This window comes from Tyto alba, unplaced genomic scaffold, assembly GCF_018691265.1.
Source record: "Tyto alba isolate M040663 unplaced genomic scaffold, T.alba_DEE_v4.0 Super-Scaffold_26, whole genome shotgun sequence".
Taxonomy (NCBI): Eukaryota; Metazoa; Chordata; class Aves; order Strigiformes; family Tytonidae; genus Tyto; species Tyto alba.
The window spans coordinates 1,681,370-1,700,584 of NW_024881300.1; the positions used below are offsets into that span (position 1 = coordinate 1,681,370).

Genomic DNA, 19,215 nt, shown 5'->3' on the forward strand with positions numbered 1-19,215 from the left:
TGGCAGCAAGCGAAAGGAAGGAGTCCCATCAGGGTCCTGCTGCAGAGGCCAGCGTGCGGGCAGAGCCGTCCTGGCCACGACACCGGAGGACTGCAGTGACCGCGAGCTAAGCCCTTGCTACGGCCTAAGACCATCAGAGCGCTGGGTTAAGGTGACAGTAGAAGTCCCGACGCCTTCAGCTCCCCATCGCTGCAGTCACATTGAGGTCGGGCATCCCCAAGCACCTTCTCCAGCACTAAATAAAAGTTTTTTGCCAGAGCACGAGCTCTCCCATCAGCAGGAGGCACTGCTCAGGACTGGCCTTTTCCACCATGAGATGCTGTGGCTTTTTGTTAGGAACAAGCAATGCAATTGCAGGATGGTTGACACCTTTCCAGAGTCCTCTAAAATCATAAATCGAAGTCCCTGGCCACTCACCAGCAGCTGTTCCAGGCCTTGCAGTGCCTGCTGTAAGCCTCTCAGCCGTGGCGTGGGACGCACACCCTGCTTGCTTTCAGCTCCAGGCCCGACCCAAGTTTCTTAGTTTTCTCTTGGAAGTCAAGGGGACCTTCCCCTGGGAAATGAAGTTTGGTGACTCTGTTCCTGGGCTCTGCTTTCGGGCACGTCCCGAGAGCATCTCAAGGCGCTGCCTTGAACTGCAGGGAGGGGAAAAGGAAGCTCCTGCTTTTTTCCCTGCGCTCTCTGCCCGGCGCTGAGCCTCGCAGCCGGGACCCCAGCTCGGGTGGCAGATCCCCGTTGGCTTGCAGGGCGCTGGCACAGCCGCAGCAGCCGCCGCTGAGCCCCGTTAATGCCTTGTGGACGCGCGGTTGCTGCGGTGACCGTATACATATTGCACAACCTCCGAAACACTTCCCTCTGTTTTGTAGCAACTTGTGCTGGAGAACCGGTGCTCCCGCATAACCTCATCCCACCCCAGATGAGGCTGAGCCAGCGACTCATTCCTGAAACAAGAGGACTCCGGGGAGCCTGTTGGTGCCCAGCCCCGGGGGAGGCGAGAGGCAAAGAGGAGGGAGGGTGAGCGCAGAGGGTGCTCTGAGGTTGTGCCTGTGCTCTCGAGCAGGCTCCGAGCTGCACCCTGGAGCTATTGCAGGGACTCTGCAGGAAGGTGAGGAGGCAGGGATGGTCCTAGCAGGGACCAACCCGTCCTCCGAAGCGGCATCTCGGGGACGCTGAGCTGCCTCGGTGTGTCTCGGGCAAGCACTGGAGTTACGCAGCTCATTAAGCTCCCGGGGGTCAAGAGACAGCCTGGGAATAGCCAGACCTTTATTGGAAATCACAACAAGGGAAAGGTCCCCCCGTAGCTGAGCGCTGAGCCGTGTCCCCGCTCCTCCACCACATCACAGGGCCTGTGCAACCTCCTCCTCAGCTCCTGCCCGTGCCACGGGCTCCAGACCAAGTCACGGCCTCCTCCCGGGCTTCCTTTTCCGGGCTGCGTGAGGAACAGCAGGAGCCAGCCAAGGAACCCTGCTCCGTCCCAACAGGGCTGTCATGGTGACAACAAATGCACAACAAACCCCAGCCCTTAGGAACCAAAACCTGACCTGCTCAACCCGATCCCGTGGGGCAACTGGCCAGCCCTGGCTTGGTGCCGGCCGCTCGCCCGGCTCTCCCTCTGTGCCGCCTCTTGGCTCTTGGGGCTTTGCAGCCCCCGGGCCCGGCTGGAGCTCTGGCAGAATCGCTGCCAACGTGCCCAGCTCCCGCTCAGCTCCTGCCTGCTGCCAGCTGGGTGGTGAAACTGGGCTCTTGTGCTGCCTGCTGCTGCCAAGCCCTGCCAGAGCCGCTGCGGGCTAGCTGCTCCAGCCAGCGTTTCCCGGGCTCCTCTCCCAGAACTGTCGGCTGGAAACAAAGCTGGAGATGCCCGCTTTGGTGGGGAGGTGCAGGGCGAGCTAAGGACAGGGCTGTACCTTCAGCAAGACTTAACCACCCTCCCTGATATGACGGCCCCAGTTATTGCCCTCTCCTTAAAGCAGAGAGCAAGGCGAGCAGCTCTGCCCCACTTTCTGCAGGGTGGGATGACAGCCCGAGGTCCTTGCTGGCCCGGGTGGAGGCTGATTTCAATTCCCACTTCGCAGCCGGCCGCTGTAACCTCGGAGCCTCTGCAATTTGGGACCTGCTTTCATATTTTATGGAGAGAAGGAAGCGTGCGTGTTCAGGACAGAGTCCTCCTGGTGCCACATCCTCCATGCAGCAGCATCTGAGCTCTACCAGGACAAGCTGGACAGAGGAGAAACATTCACTGGTGAGGTCTGCCTGGACCCTGGCATCAGGCTGGTCCAGCCCTACTAGGTGATCCTTCACATCTGTCCTGCCCACCCTTGACAGGGTGGTGTCACTCCGTGGTGTCCTTGCCACCAGGCATCCATGGGTTGCCACCTTGCCTCTGGCTGGGCTGTGAAACAGCAGCTTCTTCCAACAGAGAGATCCCACGGCTGGTCGGGGGACATGACAAAGTGGGGTCTTTCACGGGGCTGTGAGCATCTGGGGCTACCCAAAGCAGCCAGGTGCTGTGGCGTGACTGCGCCCTCTGACACCAGCCCTGGCGCTCACCTCGGAGGCGGGAGGTGAAGGCAGCGATCCCAAACCCAAAACTCGCAGGTTTGGCTGACGGTCACCTCTGGAGGTCTCCAGACCTCACCCCAAGCCAGCATCGGCACGAGCGGGCTGCTCGGGGCTTTGTCCGGTCAAGAGCTGGCAACGAGGTCCCAGCAGAGAACGTGCACCCCTCAGCCAAGAAAGGGAGGTTGTCACTGGGGCCGTGCCCCACAGCAAAGGGCTCTGGGTGCAAGAGCAGAACTGAGATACCCCCGGGGAAGCTCAGCCATGGGGACACCCGTGTCCGTCCTTGCCCAGCAGCTCCTCTGCACCAGGACGAGGACAGACAGAGGCCGCAGGGTGCCTCACGCTGCCTCTTGTTGGAGCCTCTGCCCGGCTCCCCGAGCTGCCGCTTCACCCGTGGGACCCTGCACGGCAGCAGCAAACCGCATCCTGCGTCCCCTCGGCGTGCAGAACCGCGGGGGGAGGCTGCAGCTGGCTCTGCACCACGCGCTGCGCCCGCCGGAGCGAGGACGGGGCAGCGCCGAGGTCGGAGAGGGCTCCAGGCAAACAGCTGAGGTGGGGCCGTGAGTAAGTGACGCGGGTTGCGTCAGAACTCCACGGCAACCACAATATTTGGGTGCTGTTTCAGGCTGGGAGCCCCATGTGTGGTCGGGCTCCTGGTAAGGGAAGCCAGCGGCCGCGTTGGGCAGCGCTGGCACAGGGCTGGCTGTCCCCGGGGTTGCTCCAAGGTTGTCCCGAGGGGACAGGCGCTCGCCACGGTGCCAGGCACGCCAGGACAGTTGGCATTCATCCCCACAGCGTGGGCGGTGACCTTCGGTCCGTGGGGGACCCGCTGAGAGGGGCCGGTTGCTCTATGGAGGGGCACACTGGCTAGTTAGTGTGGGCAACGGGGCTACGGGGCAGAGCCCAGGGAAGCTGCCGGGGGGGAGCCTGCAGCGGCAGGGTGGTGGAAACACCTCGTGGGGTGATGGAGGAGCCTCGTGGGGTGGAGGAAAGACCCTGTGGGGTGATGGTGGGTCCTTGTGCAGTGGTGGAGAGGTTTCGTGGGGTGGTGGACGGGCTTCGTGGAGTGGAGGAAAGACCTTGCAGGGTGATGGTGGGTCCTTGTGGGATGGTGGTGGGACCTCATGGGGTGGTGGTGTAGTTTTGTGGGGTGATGGAGGGGTTTCATGGGGTGGTGGAGGGGCTTTGTGGGGTGGAGGAAAAACCTTGTAGGGTGGTGGTGGCTCCTCGTGAGGTGATGGTGGGTCCTCATGGGGTGGTGGTGTAGTTTTGTGGGGTGGTGGAGGGGTTTCATGGGGTGGTGGAGGGGCTTTGTGGGGTGGAGGAGAAGCTTCATGAGGTGGAGGAAAAACCTTGTAGGGTGATGGTGGCTCCTCGTGGGGTGATGGTGGGTCCTCATGGGGTGGTGGAGTAATTTTGTGGGGTGGTGGAGGGGTTCCGTGGGGTGGTGGAAAGACCTTCTGGGGTGGTGGTGGGACCTCATGGGGTGGTGGTGTAGTTTTGTGGGGTGATGGAGGGGTTTCATGGGGTGGTGGAGGGGTTTTGTGGGGTGGAGGAAAAACCTTGTAGGGTGATGGTGGCTCCTCGTGAGGTGATGGTGGGTCCTCATGGGGTGGTGGAGTAATTTTGTGGGGTGGTGGAGGGGTTTCGTGGGGTGGTGGAAAGGCCTTGTGGGGTGGTGGTGGGACCTCATGGGGTGGTGGTGTAGTTTTGTGGGGTGCTGGAGGGGTTTCTTGGGGTGGTGGGGGTGCTTTGTGGGGTGGAGGAAAACCTTGTGGGGTGATGGTGGGTCCTCATGGGGTGGTGGAGTAGTTTTGTGGGGTGGTGGAGGGGCTTTGTGGGGTGGAGGAGGAGCTTCATGAGGTGGAGGAAAGACCTTGTAGGGTGATGGTGGCTCCTCGTGGGGTGATGGTGGGTCCTCATGGGGTGGTGGAGTAATTTTGTGGGGTGGTGGAGGGGTTTCTTGGGGTGGAGGAAAGACCTTGTGGGGTGGTGGTGGGTCCTCGTGGCGTGGTGGAGGGGCTTTGCGGGGTGGCCGAGGGCGTCCCGGAGATGGTCCGGGACGGCTGCCGGGTTCCTTCTCCCCGCCCCGAGGGCGCTGCCCGGCCCGGGGGTGGGGGGGGGGGGCGGGAAGGGGCGGCCCGGGGCCCCTCCCGTCGCCATGGCGGCGCCTTAAACAGGCGGCGGCGGCCGCCCCCCCCGCCTCAGAGCGCGGCGCCGGGAGGTGAGTGAGCGCGGCCGCGGCGGAGCCCGGATCCCCCCCCCAAACCCCAACCCCCGCCCCGAACCGCGGCGTCAGCGGGACCCCTCGGACCCCCCCGGCCTCTGCTCCGACATCCCCCGGGCGGGGGGAGGGTCCCGGCTTCGCGCTGCGGGGCCCGGGGGCGGCGGGTGTCCCCGGGGGAGCCCGGGGACAGGCGGGGATCAGCGGCTTCCCCGCCCCGCTCCTCCTCCTTAGCGACGGTCGCCAGGCAACGCCGCTCCTCCTCCTTAGCGACGGTCGCCAGGCAACGCCGCTCCTCCTCCTTAGCGACGGTCGCCACGCAGCACAAGGGCCGGCGGTGCAGTAGCCGAGCCCTCCTCTCCTCCGCTCTCCATCTCCGGCTCTCGCCAAGGCCCGGGGAGGGGGGGGGTGTGTGTTACCCCCCCGCGGTGGTACCCGCTCTGCACCTCGGGGTGCTGCGCCCGCACCCAGGCACCAGACCCCCGGTCCTGGCCGAGGTGCTGTGGGTGCTGAGGGCGTGGCGAGGGGTGCTGAGCCAGCCGGGCGAGGCGACGGCAGGCGAGGAGCCGGGATGGGGCAGGGCCACGCCATCTGCGACTGGGGAGGGGCAGGGGGCAGAGCCGGGGTGCTGGCAGCTCCACGGAGGGGGACGCGGCCGTTGGCAGAGCCAGGCAGGCAGCGGGGGGAGGTGGGGGGGGAGGCAGGAGGAGGCAGGCAGCGGTGCCGTTCCTCACGCTCGGGGCGAGCAGGAGGAAGGCGGCCGCATCGCGTCATTCCCGGAGAGAGCGTTCCCGAGGGGACCGGCTGATGCGCTCGCTCCCTCGCCGGCCCCTGGAGCCGACAGCCTCGCCGCTGGCAGCTCTCAGCTGGGAGCCTCCATCCCTCACGACACCTCCCAGCTGTCGGCCTCGGGGGCTCGTCCGAGGCACCCCACGCCCGCGGGCTCTTGCCGACACCCCGCTCCTGCTGCAGCCCCCTCCTCCCTCGCCAGCCCTCCTCCTCCTCCTCCTGCCCTCGCAGACCTGAGAGGAGAGCCGGCTGAGCTCCGCCGCAGCCAGAGCCTGGGCAGTAACGGGGGCCCCTCTGCCCCACCCTGTCCTGCAGCCCCATGGCCGGCAGCACTGAGATGGCATCCCTGGAAGAGAGCTTCCGCAAATTCGCCATCTACGGCGACACCAAGGCTACGGGGCAAGAGATGAATGGGAAGAACTGGGCCAAGCTGTGCAAAGACTGCAAAGTCACCGATGGCAAAAGCGTCACCAGCACCGATGTGGACATTGTCTTCTCCAAGGTGAAGTAAGTGACTTGGTTTTTCGGGGCCTCCAGCTGCCCAGAGGGTGGGGATGCCCTTGCGGTGGGGGTCCTGCCTTCAGGGAGTTTGTGTGGCTGCTTTTGCAAGACCTCATAATAAATTAATCCAAATCTAGAGGGTGGGAGGTTCAGATTTTGGTGCTCCCAGGCGTTGGGTTGGGCCCAGCTGGGTCTGCCAGGGTCCCATCTAGCAAGAAGGTGCCGCAGGGAGCAGAGGAGGGTGCTCAGGGGTGCCCTGTGTGTGGTGTGGCACAGCCCATCCCGGGGCCTGCCCAGCCCACACCAGAGCCTGGGGAGGATGCTGGTCCTTGGAGATCACTGGGGCAGCTGAAGAGCTAAAGGCACCCGGGGCTGCTTTTGGCGTCCCTGAGGACATGGTGACACCTGATGCTCCACACCAGGAGCAAGGATGGGTGGAAAACCTGCTCCCTCCACTCCCTCTGTCCAGGCATTCCCCTTGTGGGGCCACGAGGGTCTGAGCACCGGGAGGTTTTTGGCGTGTAGCTGGGCGGGGTTGCTGTGCTGCCCCAAAGATGAGGACCAGGCGCTCGTGGGAGGGGTGCTGTGTGCACATCCTCCCGAATTTGACCAGAGGACTGATGCCTGCCAGGGGAGAGAGGGTGCTGGGCATCCCAGGCAGGCTGCCAGCAGTGGGAATGGATGCGTGTCCCCTCCTGCCACCAGCACCCAAGTCCCAGGGCGCTTCCCTGCAGCAGCGAGGTTTTTGGCACCAGGGACTTTAACAGCATGTGGCTGAAAATCTCCCGAAGCTCAGCACCGGCTGTGCCCAGCCGGCCCGTTCAGCCGGGATCACCCTGGCTGTAACTGCATTTCGGAGGTGGGCAAGGGGCCTGAGGCTGGTGGGGGACAAAGCCGGGGTCTCCCTGATGCCTCTCGTCCCGCTGCGGCCCCGTTTGGAGGCACCGCTTGAAGCTGTGCTGATGGCAGCCTGGGTTTTGTGCTTGCAGAGGGAAGACAGCCCGCGTCATCAACTACGAGGAGTTCAAGAAGGCGCTGGAGGAGCTGGCCCCCAAGAGATTTAAGGACAAGAGCAAAGAGGAGGCGTACGAAGCCATCTGCCAGCTGGTGGCAGGGAAGGAGCCCATTAACGTGGGTGTCACGGTGAGTGAAGAGCCCCTCGGCTGCTGGGAGCGGGAGGGATGGTGGGGAGGGGAGGACAGAGCCCTGCCCGCAGTGCAAATGCTTTCCAGGAGACCCCACGGCCCTGGATGGGCTGGGGGCGTGGGGGGTTGCATAGGTCTGGGGGGCACAGGGGGCACGGCAGGGCCTTCAGTGGGTGTCAGGAGCTTGAGTGGGGCAAGGGGTGAAGGGGATGGGGCATGTTCTTGACTCCTGCATCCCCACTGCAGAAAGCCAAGACGGTGGGGGCTGTGGAGAGGCTGACAGACACCTCCAAGTACACGGGCTCCCACAAGGAACGCTTCGATGAGAGCGGCAAGGGCAAGGGCAAGAGCGGGCGGGAGAACATCGTGGACACCAGCGGCTACGTCAGTGCCTACAAGAACGCGGGCACCTACGATGCCAAAGTGAAAAAGTAGGGACGGGTGCCCGTGGCGCCCACCGCCCCGGTCCCTGCCCGTCGGCCGTGGGGCCGGCGCTCACGTCAGCCTTGGGACATGCCCGCGTGACGTGGGGCCCGGGAGGCTGCGCTGGGGCCAGCCCCGGGCTGGCGGGATGTCGTTCACCCAGCGCTGATGTGATTGGGAAAGTCGCCGGGCCGCGTGCTCTGCCCCCGCGCTACGTCTGTCCCCCCCTCGTGCTGTGACATCCCCCCCCCCCCCCAGCCCTTCCCGTCCCCCCCCTGTGCTGTCCCCCCTGCTCCTTGTGGCAGCACCCACTGTACTAACAGCACTGCTCCTCAGGGCTTCTGGCACCCAGACCTCCCCTACCTCAGCCCTGGCTTTCGGGGCGCCCTCCCTGCCAACCCCACTGGTGAGCGCAGCCTGTCTTCCCCGCACACCTCCCAGGGATCTGCTTTAACCCCACAGTCACGCCACAGTCGCCTCCTTCCTTCCCCACCCGTGCCCTCGCCACAGGGCTGCCCGGCTTTGCTTCTTGCCCAGCACCTCAGGAGGCTCAGACCCTGCGGTGCCGTTAGCGCCGGTGCTGCCGGGACGCACCCCGGGAGAGCTTGGCGTTGCCTGGCCATCAGCAAAGGTCTCCGACCTGAGCTCCCGCGGCCTCCCACTGCCTCCGTGAAGCCCAAACCAAAGGATGCTGCAGACCCGCGCTGTAACCTGGCTCTGCAATAAAACCCCGTCCGCACTGACGCCCGGGGTCGTGTTGGTGTTCAGCGGGACCGAGCAGCGAGAGCCCCTCGCCCCGCTCGCCCAGCCGGGCGGTGGGAGGTCTGGCTGGCCGTGCCCCTCCAGGGCAGCCGTGCCGTGGGCTCTCGGCCCCGGCCGCCGGGTGGTTTTGGCAGCTCCTGGCTGGCCCCGAGTTGCCTGAGCAACCGCAGGCACACAAACACGAGCGCCTGGCTCCCGCTCCTGCTCTGTTTGCAACCAAACACACGAGCTCCTGGTAACGATTCCCTGGGAATAGGCTGGGCTCCAGGAGGGGACGGCAGCTCCGGGATGGGGTGGCCGCTCCGGCGGGTTCTCGGGTGCAGGAGGCTGGGTGCAGGCACAGGCAGGGCCCGCCGCAGCGCTGCCTGGGCGGTCGTGTCGGGCTTTCCAGCTGGATACCCACCTCCCTGGTCGCCTGTTCGGAGCTGGGCTCCCTAAATAACCCCCAGGGGTTATTTTCGCAGCTGTGGCACTGCCCACGCTGCGAGGGATGTGCTGGGGGGCACGCGTGTGGCTTTGGGCAGGCTCGCTCTCTTGCCAGCGTGCAGCGTTGCACCTTCTGCAGCTGCTTTTTAAAGCACAGGTCGTCTTCGGGTCTGGTTTCAGCCTCACCCTCAGAGAGGGTCTACCGGTGGCAGGCTGGGGATGAGGGCTGGAGGGATATTAGCCCTCCTCTGAGCAGGGGGTTTGTGGCTGGCTGTGCCCCTGAACGCTCTTTCTGAGACCTCTTGCAAAAAGTTGTTGCTGGGGGACTTTAAGCCTTTACTGATGCCACTACCCGGCTGCAAAAATGATGTGTGAAATTCCCAGGGCAAGGCTGTCCTGCGCTGCCTCGCGGTCTGTGGAGGTGCCATCCACAGCCCCGTCCTGGTGCAGCCTTGCAGGCTGTGGCGGGGAAGATACACGTCGTGATGAGGTGAGCAGGCCAGGCCCTGTGGGACTCATCCCCTGCCTGTACGTGGCTCTGGTCAGGACCTGGTGGTGGAGCAAAGTGGGGTACCCATGTCAGGGCAGCTCTGAAAGGGGAGTGGTGGGTGCTGACGTGCTTTTGCTGCTGGGAAATCAAGACTGGGAAGGGGATTTCTGCCTGGTTTTGATATAAATGATTGAAGCCAATCTTTTAAAAAAGCATATAATTTTATTTGGGTTTAATCAATTTAGGGTGAGAAGCAATAGGCAAAGCAGCGCCGGGTGCGCGGAGAGCCGCGACCCTGCCTACATTCTCGAGTTGATTCCAACATTCATCACCATTATTATATAGGTTATAGCGATCCCAATTCAATTCAGATCCGCACAGAGTACCACAATTACACTTATCACACCATATTCCGTCTTGACACGAATCATACTTACGTTTCTCACAGTTTCAAGCTTGCATGTGGCAAGAGCAGCAGCTCTGGCATCCCCGTGTCCAGCAGCAGAGCACAGCAGTCGTTCCTCCCCCAGCTGCTCACCCCACCTCTGCCTCAGAGGCTGGGGGCCTCAGCAGCTCAGCTGCCCACGTAGCAGGTTTGTGAGCCTGCAAGGAGGGCGGGTGGGTCCTCACTTGGCGTCAGCTCCGTGAGTTCGTCTAGAAGCAAGGATGAGCCGAGCTGCTGCTGCTCAGGAGATGCAGCAGCCGGGGCAGGGGCACGGGACCTCCCCTGGAGAGCCAGCCCAGCCCAGCCTTGCCATCAGTCGGTGGTTCCCAGTTCTGAATCCTGAGCAGCGGCAGCTTCTCTGCAGCCTGCAGAGCCACGGCAGAAGTCACGCAGGGGCTAGCGGTTCCCACGCCCTGCCAAACCAACCAGCCTAAAAGTGCTCCTTACCCACTCCAGCTCCTCTTCACGTCCTCCACGGCTTACACGGCACTTTCCCCCTCCAACCTTCCCCTTGTTCCCAAGGCGGCACGCTCTTCCCTGCGTGGGGACAGGGCTGGGTGGTGAGGCACTCTGACCAGCCTGGTTGGTACCACCTAGTCTGGTGTCTTGGTCCTGCCACAACAGTCCCAGGAGAATTTGGTGCCAGGAAAGACCCGACAGGGTCCAATGGCTGCAAAGTGCCTGAGATCGACCTGAAAAGAAGTGATTTCCCCCGAAGCGATGGGAACAGCTTCCTGGGAGCAACGAGACATTGATTTAGGCCTTCACCAAAAATGGAAAGCTTTCTAAATACCAGCGTAGCGATCTCCTGGGGAGCTGTTGGCTGCGTATGTGTGTACAAGGCTCGCCTTGTTCGTCCTTGCAGGAGGGTGGGAAGCCCCTTTTAGAAAAAGCATCCGGAGTACTGCGGCTGTGATCCGCATCGCAGACACATCACACAGCCCCCTGTGCATGGTCGAAGCCAGGTGGAGATATGGCCTCACGGGGAGGTAAGTGCAAAGAATATGGCCTTTAAACATCAGTCTTTGTGACTAACGTGGGCAGGAAAGCGGAGGTCCCCAGGACGGTTGGCACGGGAGCACAAGGATGGATGAGGAGAAGCCAAATTGGGATGCTCAGCCCTCGAGCAGACCATAAGCTGAAGGAACTTCTGTGGGACCAGCAGCTCCTGCTGTTTTGCCAGGGAAGCTTGAAGTGGTGCCCCAGGCTGCTGAGACAGCAGAGACCTTAAAACACTAGTCGCCCAACTACTTTCTGTGATGAAAAGTGGCACAGCCCAAACAAAAGGGCTTGCAGCCATTTCCCCTGTGCTAATGAATTTGCTCTGGCCAAGCGTTTGCTCTGCGGTTGGCTCCACACCAGCTCAAGAAAGACATTTTGCAGCCAGTGTGTAATTCCCTCTCACTGCAGGAGCCAGTGGGCGGAAGGTGTCTCAGCCAGTATTTATGTTGTTTGCATTGATCCAAGCCCCAGACACGAAGCTTTTTTTCTCCTTCCCATTTCTTTCTTCCCCTTGGCCGCTCTCCGGCCCCACTCTCGCAGCAGAGGGACACGCCAGAGCTCGCTCCCAACCCTGCCACCACAAACACTCACCTGCTCCAGCGTTTTGAACAAACCCAGACCCTCTTACAGGCTGACATCCCAGCTCGCCGGTGAGACATGCAGCCCAGAAGGCTCAGCTGAGTGTTTATGATGAATTTAGCTGTAAAATGTGTTCTCTGCCCCGAGGGTCACTTCCCTAGATAGTTTGTAAAATCATCTGGGGTCATGTCTGATACATTTCACACTCTGACAGTAAATTGTGTGTCTGGGATGAGGGATCTGGCTCCTCTGAGAGGTCATTTTTCTCTGAGGTGAGAAGACTGATCGCTCTGCTCCTCAAGGACATAGATTCATTCCTAGAAGAGCGAGACAGCGAATGCCAATAAGCCCAGCAAGGTCTTACCCTTTCTGCGCCCGTGTAGGAGCACCAGGAAGAGCTCATCAATGTTGCTGTTCCAAAAAACCCCTCCCACAGTGAGCATCCCTCCACAGGGTGGATTGTGTTGGTACAGTGCAGGTCTTTGGTCCCAGGCCAGGCAAAACAGCTTCCCCATTGAGCCGTACCTGCGCTGCCTTCCTCAGTACTTTTCCATTTCACTGCTAGTCTGACGGACGATGTTTTCCAAAATACACAGACTAGGCTGTAAATGGTGTTCAGACAAGATTCAGAAAGCAGCTTGTATGCCGGTGCGTCAGGCACTTTCTCGGAGGTATAAATCTAGGCCTGGGACTAGAATTTCAAATCCTTGTGGTCTATCTCCCTGAGATACTGGTTTGACACTGAATGCAATGCTTCACTGACATCTATGCGTTGCCAGCACTATGCTGGAATATTGATTCAGTGATTCAGTACCATTTTAGAGGGAATTCAATTAACTAAATTACCATCTTCCCAGCATGGCATGGTTTCAGATGAAATGTTATTATACAGGAGTCATCGCCACTTTTTGTTAATATAACAACTGTGATAGAAGTATAAGAATGCAGGGGAAGACAGAAGCAGGAAAAGCAGAGAAATATGTGAAGAAAGCAAGGATTAGATTCACCAGCTTTAAATACAGCATGAGATTTCATACAAGATAAAGCTAACCACAATCCCTATTTAATGTCTGGTTTGTTCCCTGTGCAGAGGACAATTGCATGGTGATTGCTCTGAACTGCAGTATTGACCAGAGCCGTGTGCCGATGGTACTGATGCAGTTTTTCCTAATGGGAATGATGTCTCACAACTGGTGCATGTCTCAGCTGGAAGAGGTGGTTTGTGAACAGCGTGGCTGCTCTCTTATATTCAACTGCTGCAGCTAGATAGTTTGTGGACACCAAAGACCTGGGCAAGATTATTGCAGAAAAAAAAAACAAATTAAACAGTGAGCATGCGTTCAGGACCGTGAGCCTGCTACAGAGCTTTTTTTCCAAAACTGATACACTGATTTCCATTTATTCAAAATCATATTTTAAAATGTTTGTACTTAAAGCTCTAAGTTTGTAGCTTAGAGCTCTGTATTTCAAGATGACTACAACTACAGCTATGATTCATTTTAAGATTTCATGCACAGCTTGCTTACTATGGTTAATAACTGATAGAAACCATTCAAAGAGATTGATAGCACGTGCTAAGACAGCTGGAAGCACCTCAGTGGAGTGCTGCGGTTGCAGAAGGTAAGTCTCCTCTCTCGTTTTGACCTGAGACACGTTTTCTAAAAAAAGCAGTCTCATCAGACCCAGAATATTCCTGACTTCCCGCTCACCAAACTGGCACTTTCATATCTTGGCTTAAAAGTCTGTGACCAGTTCCAGCCTTCCGAAGCACACAATGTGCATTAATGATCACCGAAATAGCTCGCTCACGTGCCGAAGTCCTGAATTCATCCATTTGTCATTTGCCACCAGTGGAGGGGTATGACAAGAAGCATACATGACTTAGGACCGGAGGAGTTCTGCAGGGACACAAGTGCCACGTCCTGCCGTGACAGGCAAGCTGGGTTCCCTACCTGTGACCAGCCATACCTCTGGCTGTCCTGAAGAAGAGGCCTTTTCACTTCCAGTCTTAGAAATTCCACCTGGGAGCTCAGGCGGTCATTTTTCCAAACCAACTCACCTGAAGGAAACACAGGGAGAAGGCTGAGCTGACAAGTACTGCTGTACTGAGCATCTTTCTAACAGGCAGGGCTGTTCCGAGAGACAAAAGGGGACTGTGGGATCCAGCAGCTGGAGGTTCCGCTCAGCAAAAAGTCTCCAGAGCTGCCTGTGAGGGGTTGTGGAACATTCTTTGTTACCAAAAAGTCTCCAGAGCTGTCTGTGAGGGGTTGTGGAACATTCTTTGTTACCTGAAGTCTTTAAAACTCAGGGCTGCAGGACTGGCTGAAGCCCATCTCGCGGTTCAGTGCTACCTTCCCGACCCTGCAGCGTCCAGGGCACAGAACCGAGTGGTGTCTGCTCCGGGGCAGCTCAGAGGCGATGCCCGAACTTCCTTGGCCATCCAACCTGTGAGGCCACCTCAGATTACATCGCTTCTGTTACCGTTTATACCAGCCATTGGAGTGTGCTGTACATACAGGGATGAAGGTTTGGATGAAGGTTTGGATTGCTGGCAGTCTGCCTGTCTGAGGGCAAGGACAAACTGAAAACACCTGATAATCACATTCAGTTTGTAGGAAAGCTTGTTTTGGTCCTTCAGCAGTTCAGGTATCCGCCCAATAATGTTACCATTTCCTTATTACCTTACACTAATCTTGTCCTTACTGCACAGTGGATCAAAGCTCCTAGAAAAGGCATATATGGCATAGCTGGCACTGGCATAACATGTGTATGGTTGCATTGGACCAGCTCTCGTGAGCCTTATAAAGCCACATCAGCCACCATTTACTTGATGCCCAGGAGGCTATAAAGGAATCCTTCAGTTTTGCACTACTGTACGTGGGTGTTTGGTTTCTTGAGATGCAATAACTAGAAGCCTGATCCATCTCTTGTAACGTGGAAGCTGATACACGGCTCTCCTCCAGCCCTTCACCCAGCTGCTGCAGCAGAGATCCGTTTGTGATGAGACAAGACAAAAGAAAAGAAAACAAAAATCCCCCCAAATCACAGAAGGTCACAAATGTTAAGAGAAATTAATCAGTTTTCTACAGTTTTGCCATTGCCTGTTAAGTCCCTAGGAGCCTTTCCAGTGATGTTGGTGAGCCCTCTGAAGAGTGATAAATGACCACGGGTGTAACATGGTGCTAATTTAAGCAAACCCTTGTGCCACTGCTTTAAAGTATTTGTTTGAAACACACTTCTGAAGAAAAAAGAACATTTTCAAATGGTTCCTGCATAACTGTGCAAAAAATAACATAAACAAACACTAAAATCTGAAACACAAAAAGATATTCAGGCATTTTGGCATGGAGCTTAGATGATGTCAGAAAACAAATCTAAACAGAAATGTTTCTATGGATTTTTTTTTTTTTTTTTTTGAGAACTAATTGGAAACAGATTTCAGCTTTGGATTTAAACATTTCCCTGCAGCATCTGCAATGCTATCCCTACATTATGCATTTTAGTCTCAAGGACCATGAGTAGAGAAAAAGACAGCATCCTCCTGCTTACATTATTGCCACAGGTTTAGCCAGTGGTCTTGGGAAAGTCATGCAACCTGAACCTCCTGGGGTTTTTACCCAGTAGACTTCAAGATAAATTACAAAATCAAGAGACACCCCCCCATCCATTGATCTCTGCCTTTCTGCCCTCATAAATCCAGCATTTCTTGTTCCACTGAGACAGAGCTTAGAGAAGATTGAGGAGCTCTGGTTTGTCTAACATCACAACTGGATGAGCTTGGGCTCTTCTCTAGGTGGACCGTGTAGATTTTGAACTCCTGTCGGGATGGGTGTCTCATTCAGCCCAGGCATCTCATTTCCTGACTCAGTGTGTTAGAATGAGTAAGATCCGTGTAGAAAAAGATGACCAGTTTCCCACTGGATCAGGAGTCTGATTTGATGTGAAGCACCACACAGCCATACGTTTGTTAAATACAACCTGAGGAAGGGAGATAGAGCACAGCTGGAGGCAGCGCAGGGGACCAGGGCCTGTGACAGGCTGCAGTGCAGTCGTATCGAGTAAAACATAAAACCACAGCCCAAAGGCACGTGCAACATCTGGGAAACACCGAAATTTGAAAAGTTATGGCACTTGGCCCTGACGGTCATCCAGAGGATGACAAGTGTTGCTAGAAATCTTGCTATGGAGTGGACAGACCCAGATCTTCCCAGGGTTGGACACGGGACAAAACGGGTATGAACAGGCCGGCGGAGGCCGGCTGATGAGCGTTTGCTGTTTGCTTGTTTTCCCAGGAACCAGGAGAGGCCGGCTGACAGCCGACCAGCTCCCCTGCGTGGCAGCTGCCTGGCCAGCACCGATGGGCAGAGGGGGATTTTAACATGAAACACTTAGCTGAATATGGATAAAGCTCTAGAGGCACCATTTAAAGACAGGACCTGTCTGGCAGCGAAGCTTTTGGGTGGTCAGTGGGTTCGTGCTGTACAGGCAAGAGAGGACAACGGTGACCATCTGTTTGTTTATACAGTATTTATTTATCAATATCATAATAAAAATATCCCTATTTTATGTTTTATTTTTCAGAAATCAAAATCTCCCCATTTCCCCTTTATGCCAAAATATACTCTGGCAGCTCTTCTTTCACCTTCCCTAATAGATCTGTCATCTAAAAGCATCCAACAGCACTTCAACATCTATGTAACTTTTTTGCAGGCAAGTCTACTGGGAGAGGATGGCAGACAAAATGGCAACTCTGAAATCAAAAAACCTAGCACAAAAGCCTGCCTCAGTATTAGCCTCCAAATTGTTGTCTGGGAAGATTATTAATGAAGCAATTAAATAAAGTTGTCTTCATGTCAGGTGAGACTTGCAGTAATAACAAGCAGAGCTGATAATGAGTGAACCTAAGTGAATGTTGAAGACATATAATCCCATCAATGAGGCGTGACACAGTCCCAGAATGCAGTTATTATTTTACACACACTTCTCTATATGTTAACATGTAATATATAAATTATTAATACATATAACACATATATTAATGTGTGGACTTAGCCTGCATTCATACTGATGCTCTTTTTTTTTTAATGCTGACCTTGTTCCCAGAGAAAGCTTAAAAATATTGATAAGCACTCCTATATCTTTATCTAAAGCACTCCTTAAAACTAAAAATCCTGCATACTAACAATGGTTAGTCAAGTAATGATCCATCTTGGCTTTTTTTATTCCTTGGGCCTTGCTTCTCACCTGTTTCCTATTTTATCTAAGAGAAATGACACAAGCAGCATTTAATTAACAAACCATTGTGTTAATTGACTTTTAAGATAAATTGTGGTCCCAAGCTTTCTTTGGGGGCTTTGAGAGGCTCAGTTCTCGCAGGGTGGTCTCTTTCCTTGTAGGGATCCTCATTTGGGAGTTCCCTGATCCTGAGGCTATCAGCAGCAATCTCAAAACCCTCTCGTGCAGGTAAACGAGACAATGAAGTAACTCACGGTGTAGGGATTTTAAAACCAAGCTTCTTCACAGTGCTGTCAGCTTTATATTAAAAGAGCAGTAGTGTGCTGTTTATAACTAAAAGCTTTAATTTAAATGGGTCTTGATCACCCCTGTAGAAATAATGGGCTACATTTTCATTGGCTGGCAAAAACTGAGGATTTTTGTTCTTCTTCTTCTTTTGAAATTGGAATTTTTTTTTTTTAAGTTGACATGAAGCTTTCAGTTAATTGTAAGTCCAGATGTGTGCTTGTCCTTCTGCTTGTGGGTGCTCATCTGTCACAGTGCCTGGGCTGGGAAGGTGAGGCAAAACCAGATGTGCTTGGTCATACACCCACTTTATGCCATTGACTTGCAAAGTCAAGCACAACAAGAAGTCATAACCCCCTTTTACCTTCTGTCGTGCCCGTGGGACCAGACTGCAAAGCAATAAGCTCAGGAGGAAGGCTTAATTATAAAGCTGCCAGAAAAAAAACATTGCCGTTCGCATCACTATTTTCAGCAATAATGGAAGAAATGAAAATCCAGACTGAGGTTTGTCTCCCTTAAGATCCATTCTTTATATTTCACTGAGTTGTCCTGTTGAGTTTTGTGTTCAGTTGTCTCATTTACTGGGTGAAATAACACGCTCTCCCTTTTGCTGCTGCTTCTTCTGCCGAACCAAGGCAGACTGGAAAGATGCAGTGGCAACTGATCCTAGCGTGTATTTTAACTAATCTTCATAACTGTAACTTGTGTTTGGTCAGAAACCACCGAGACAGTAACAAAAAAAAATAATCCCTTTGGTGTTGTTTTATTTTGGGGGTGTGTGTGTGTTATGTTTTATTTTGGGGGGGGGGGCGGGCGTTATTGTGGTTTATAGTACAAGTGGCACTTTTCAATGTTTTTGAGTAAATACTCCTAGCAATTGCACACACTTATGGTGGGTTGCTTGGTAGCAGCAACAACAGGTTTACCACCAGGTTTTTGTTAGCTTGCCGGCTCGCAAAAGCCCAATTAATCTACGTCCTGAAGACGGGAAGTTTGCAAAGGTTAAACTGTGAGTACTGGAACAGGAAGGAAGCCACCTTCTCTGGCCTCAACCGCCAAGGTGGGCACCTCCACCCTGCAGAACCAACACAGCTCCCAGGGAGACAGAGGCCTTCCCACGGCAGGTAGGTGCTCCCGGAAAAAGCTTATAATTCTGGCTTGTTACTCACGTTATCGCAGCATCCCTGGGGGTGCGAGCAGCCTCCGCCCTGGCTTTAAACCCAGCTCTGTGGGGACAGGTAACCTTGGCCAGCTCATGTGTGTCCCCCCCGACCCCGTCAACCCCAAGCCCCTCAGCTGCCCGTGACCCCCCCCTACCCCAACCGCTGGGCTCCTGTCACCCACCAACCCTGCCTTGTCACCCTCATCGCACCTGGGTGTCCCCCCCCCCGCCACGCCGGGGCTCTTTGCCCGTTGCCTAGCGGTGCCGCCGTGCCCAGCGGCCTGTGCCGCCATGTTAGGACCAGCCTGCGGGAGGGAAGGGGACTCCCCTCACAGACCCTCCCCGGGCCCACGCAGCCGTTCTGGGCTGCCTGGAAAAAGCTGCCCTTTCTCCCCAAGGAAAGGCAGCAGCCTGCTTTTCACAACCTTCCTCATGAAAATTACAAAAAAAGACCTCATAGCACACACCCCCACACCCCCCCAGCCAGACCGTTTCTTGCTATTTTTCAGCGAGTTACATCAGCCCAAGGCCTGATGCGATGGAGGGGCACAAGACATGGCTGGGAGAAGGGGGTAAAGACCCCTTTTGCACAGTGGAGGGCAGCTAGCTTGGTGCTGATGCCCATAAAATGGCAGCCCGAGCTGTGCGAATTGCCTCAAGTCTGTCTGGAAGTCATTTTCTTGGAGCAATGGTACCGATAAGTGGGTTTTGGTGGTGCTGCCTCTCCTCCTCTCTCCCCCCAAACTGGAAATGAGCCTTAGAAACATCAAGATTTTAGTATCCTATTGTTTTTCTTTTAAAAATATTAATCTTCCTTGCTTGAACAGTTGTTTTGGTTTTGTTGGGGTTTTGTTGTTGTTGTTGTTGTGTTTTGTTTTTTTTTTTCATGTGTTGTATTCAAATATTGAATTTGTTTTGAAGTTGCCAGTTAGTATCAGTGTTAAGAAGTTGATGACGAGAATATCTATGAAAAAGTCTCGGCTAAGCATAATTTGAGGGTATCATAATTGTGGTTCTCCATCTTTAGTTTTGATTGAGTGCTCTTTAGAAGCTACAAGCTTTTTCTAGAACCTACCAAGTTCAAATTTTGAATTCATTAAGAGTGGGGGTTTTTTCCCTATCCTTTTCCAGATTTCCTTTTTACTCCCTTTTCTGGAGCCACATGTATGAGAAATAGCCTAAAAACAT

The 19,215-nt window shown here is 55.6% G+C and overlaps 1 protein-coding gene across 1 annotated transcript; it reads left to right on the forward strand.

The window, feature by feature from the left end:
• The first annotated feature begins 4,676 nt into the window (after positions 1-4,676).
• TPPP3 (tubulin polymerization promoting protein family member 3) lies at positions 4,677-8,384 on the forward strand. The gene is made up of 4 exons (XM_032985389.2): positions 4,677-4,783; positions 5,888-6,079; positions 7,063-7,216; positions 7,465-8,384. Exons 2-4 carry the CDS (start codon positions 5,892-5,894, stop codon positions 7,651-7,653), a joined length of 531 nt encoding a protein of 176 aa, XP_032841280.1. The 5' UTR covers positions 4,677-4,783; positions 5,888-5,891; the 3' UTR covers positions 7,654-8,384.
• The last annotated feature ends 10,831 nt before the right edge of the window (positions 8,385-19,215 follow it).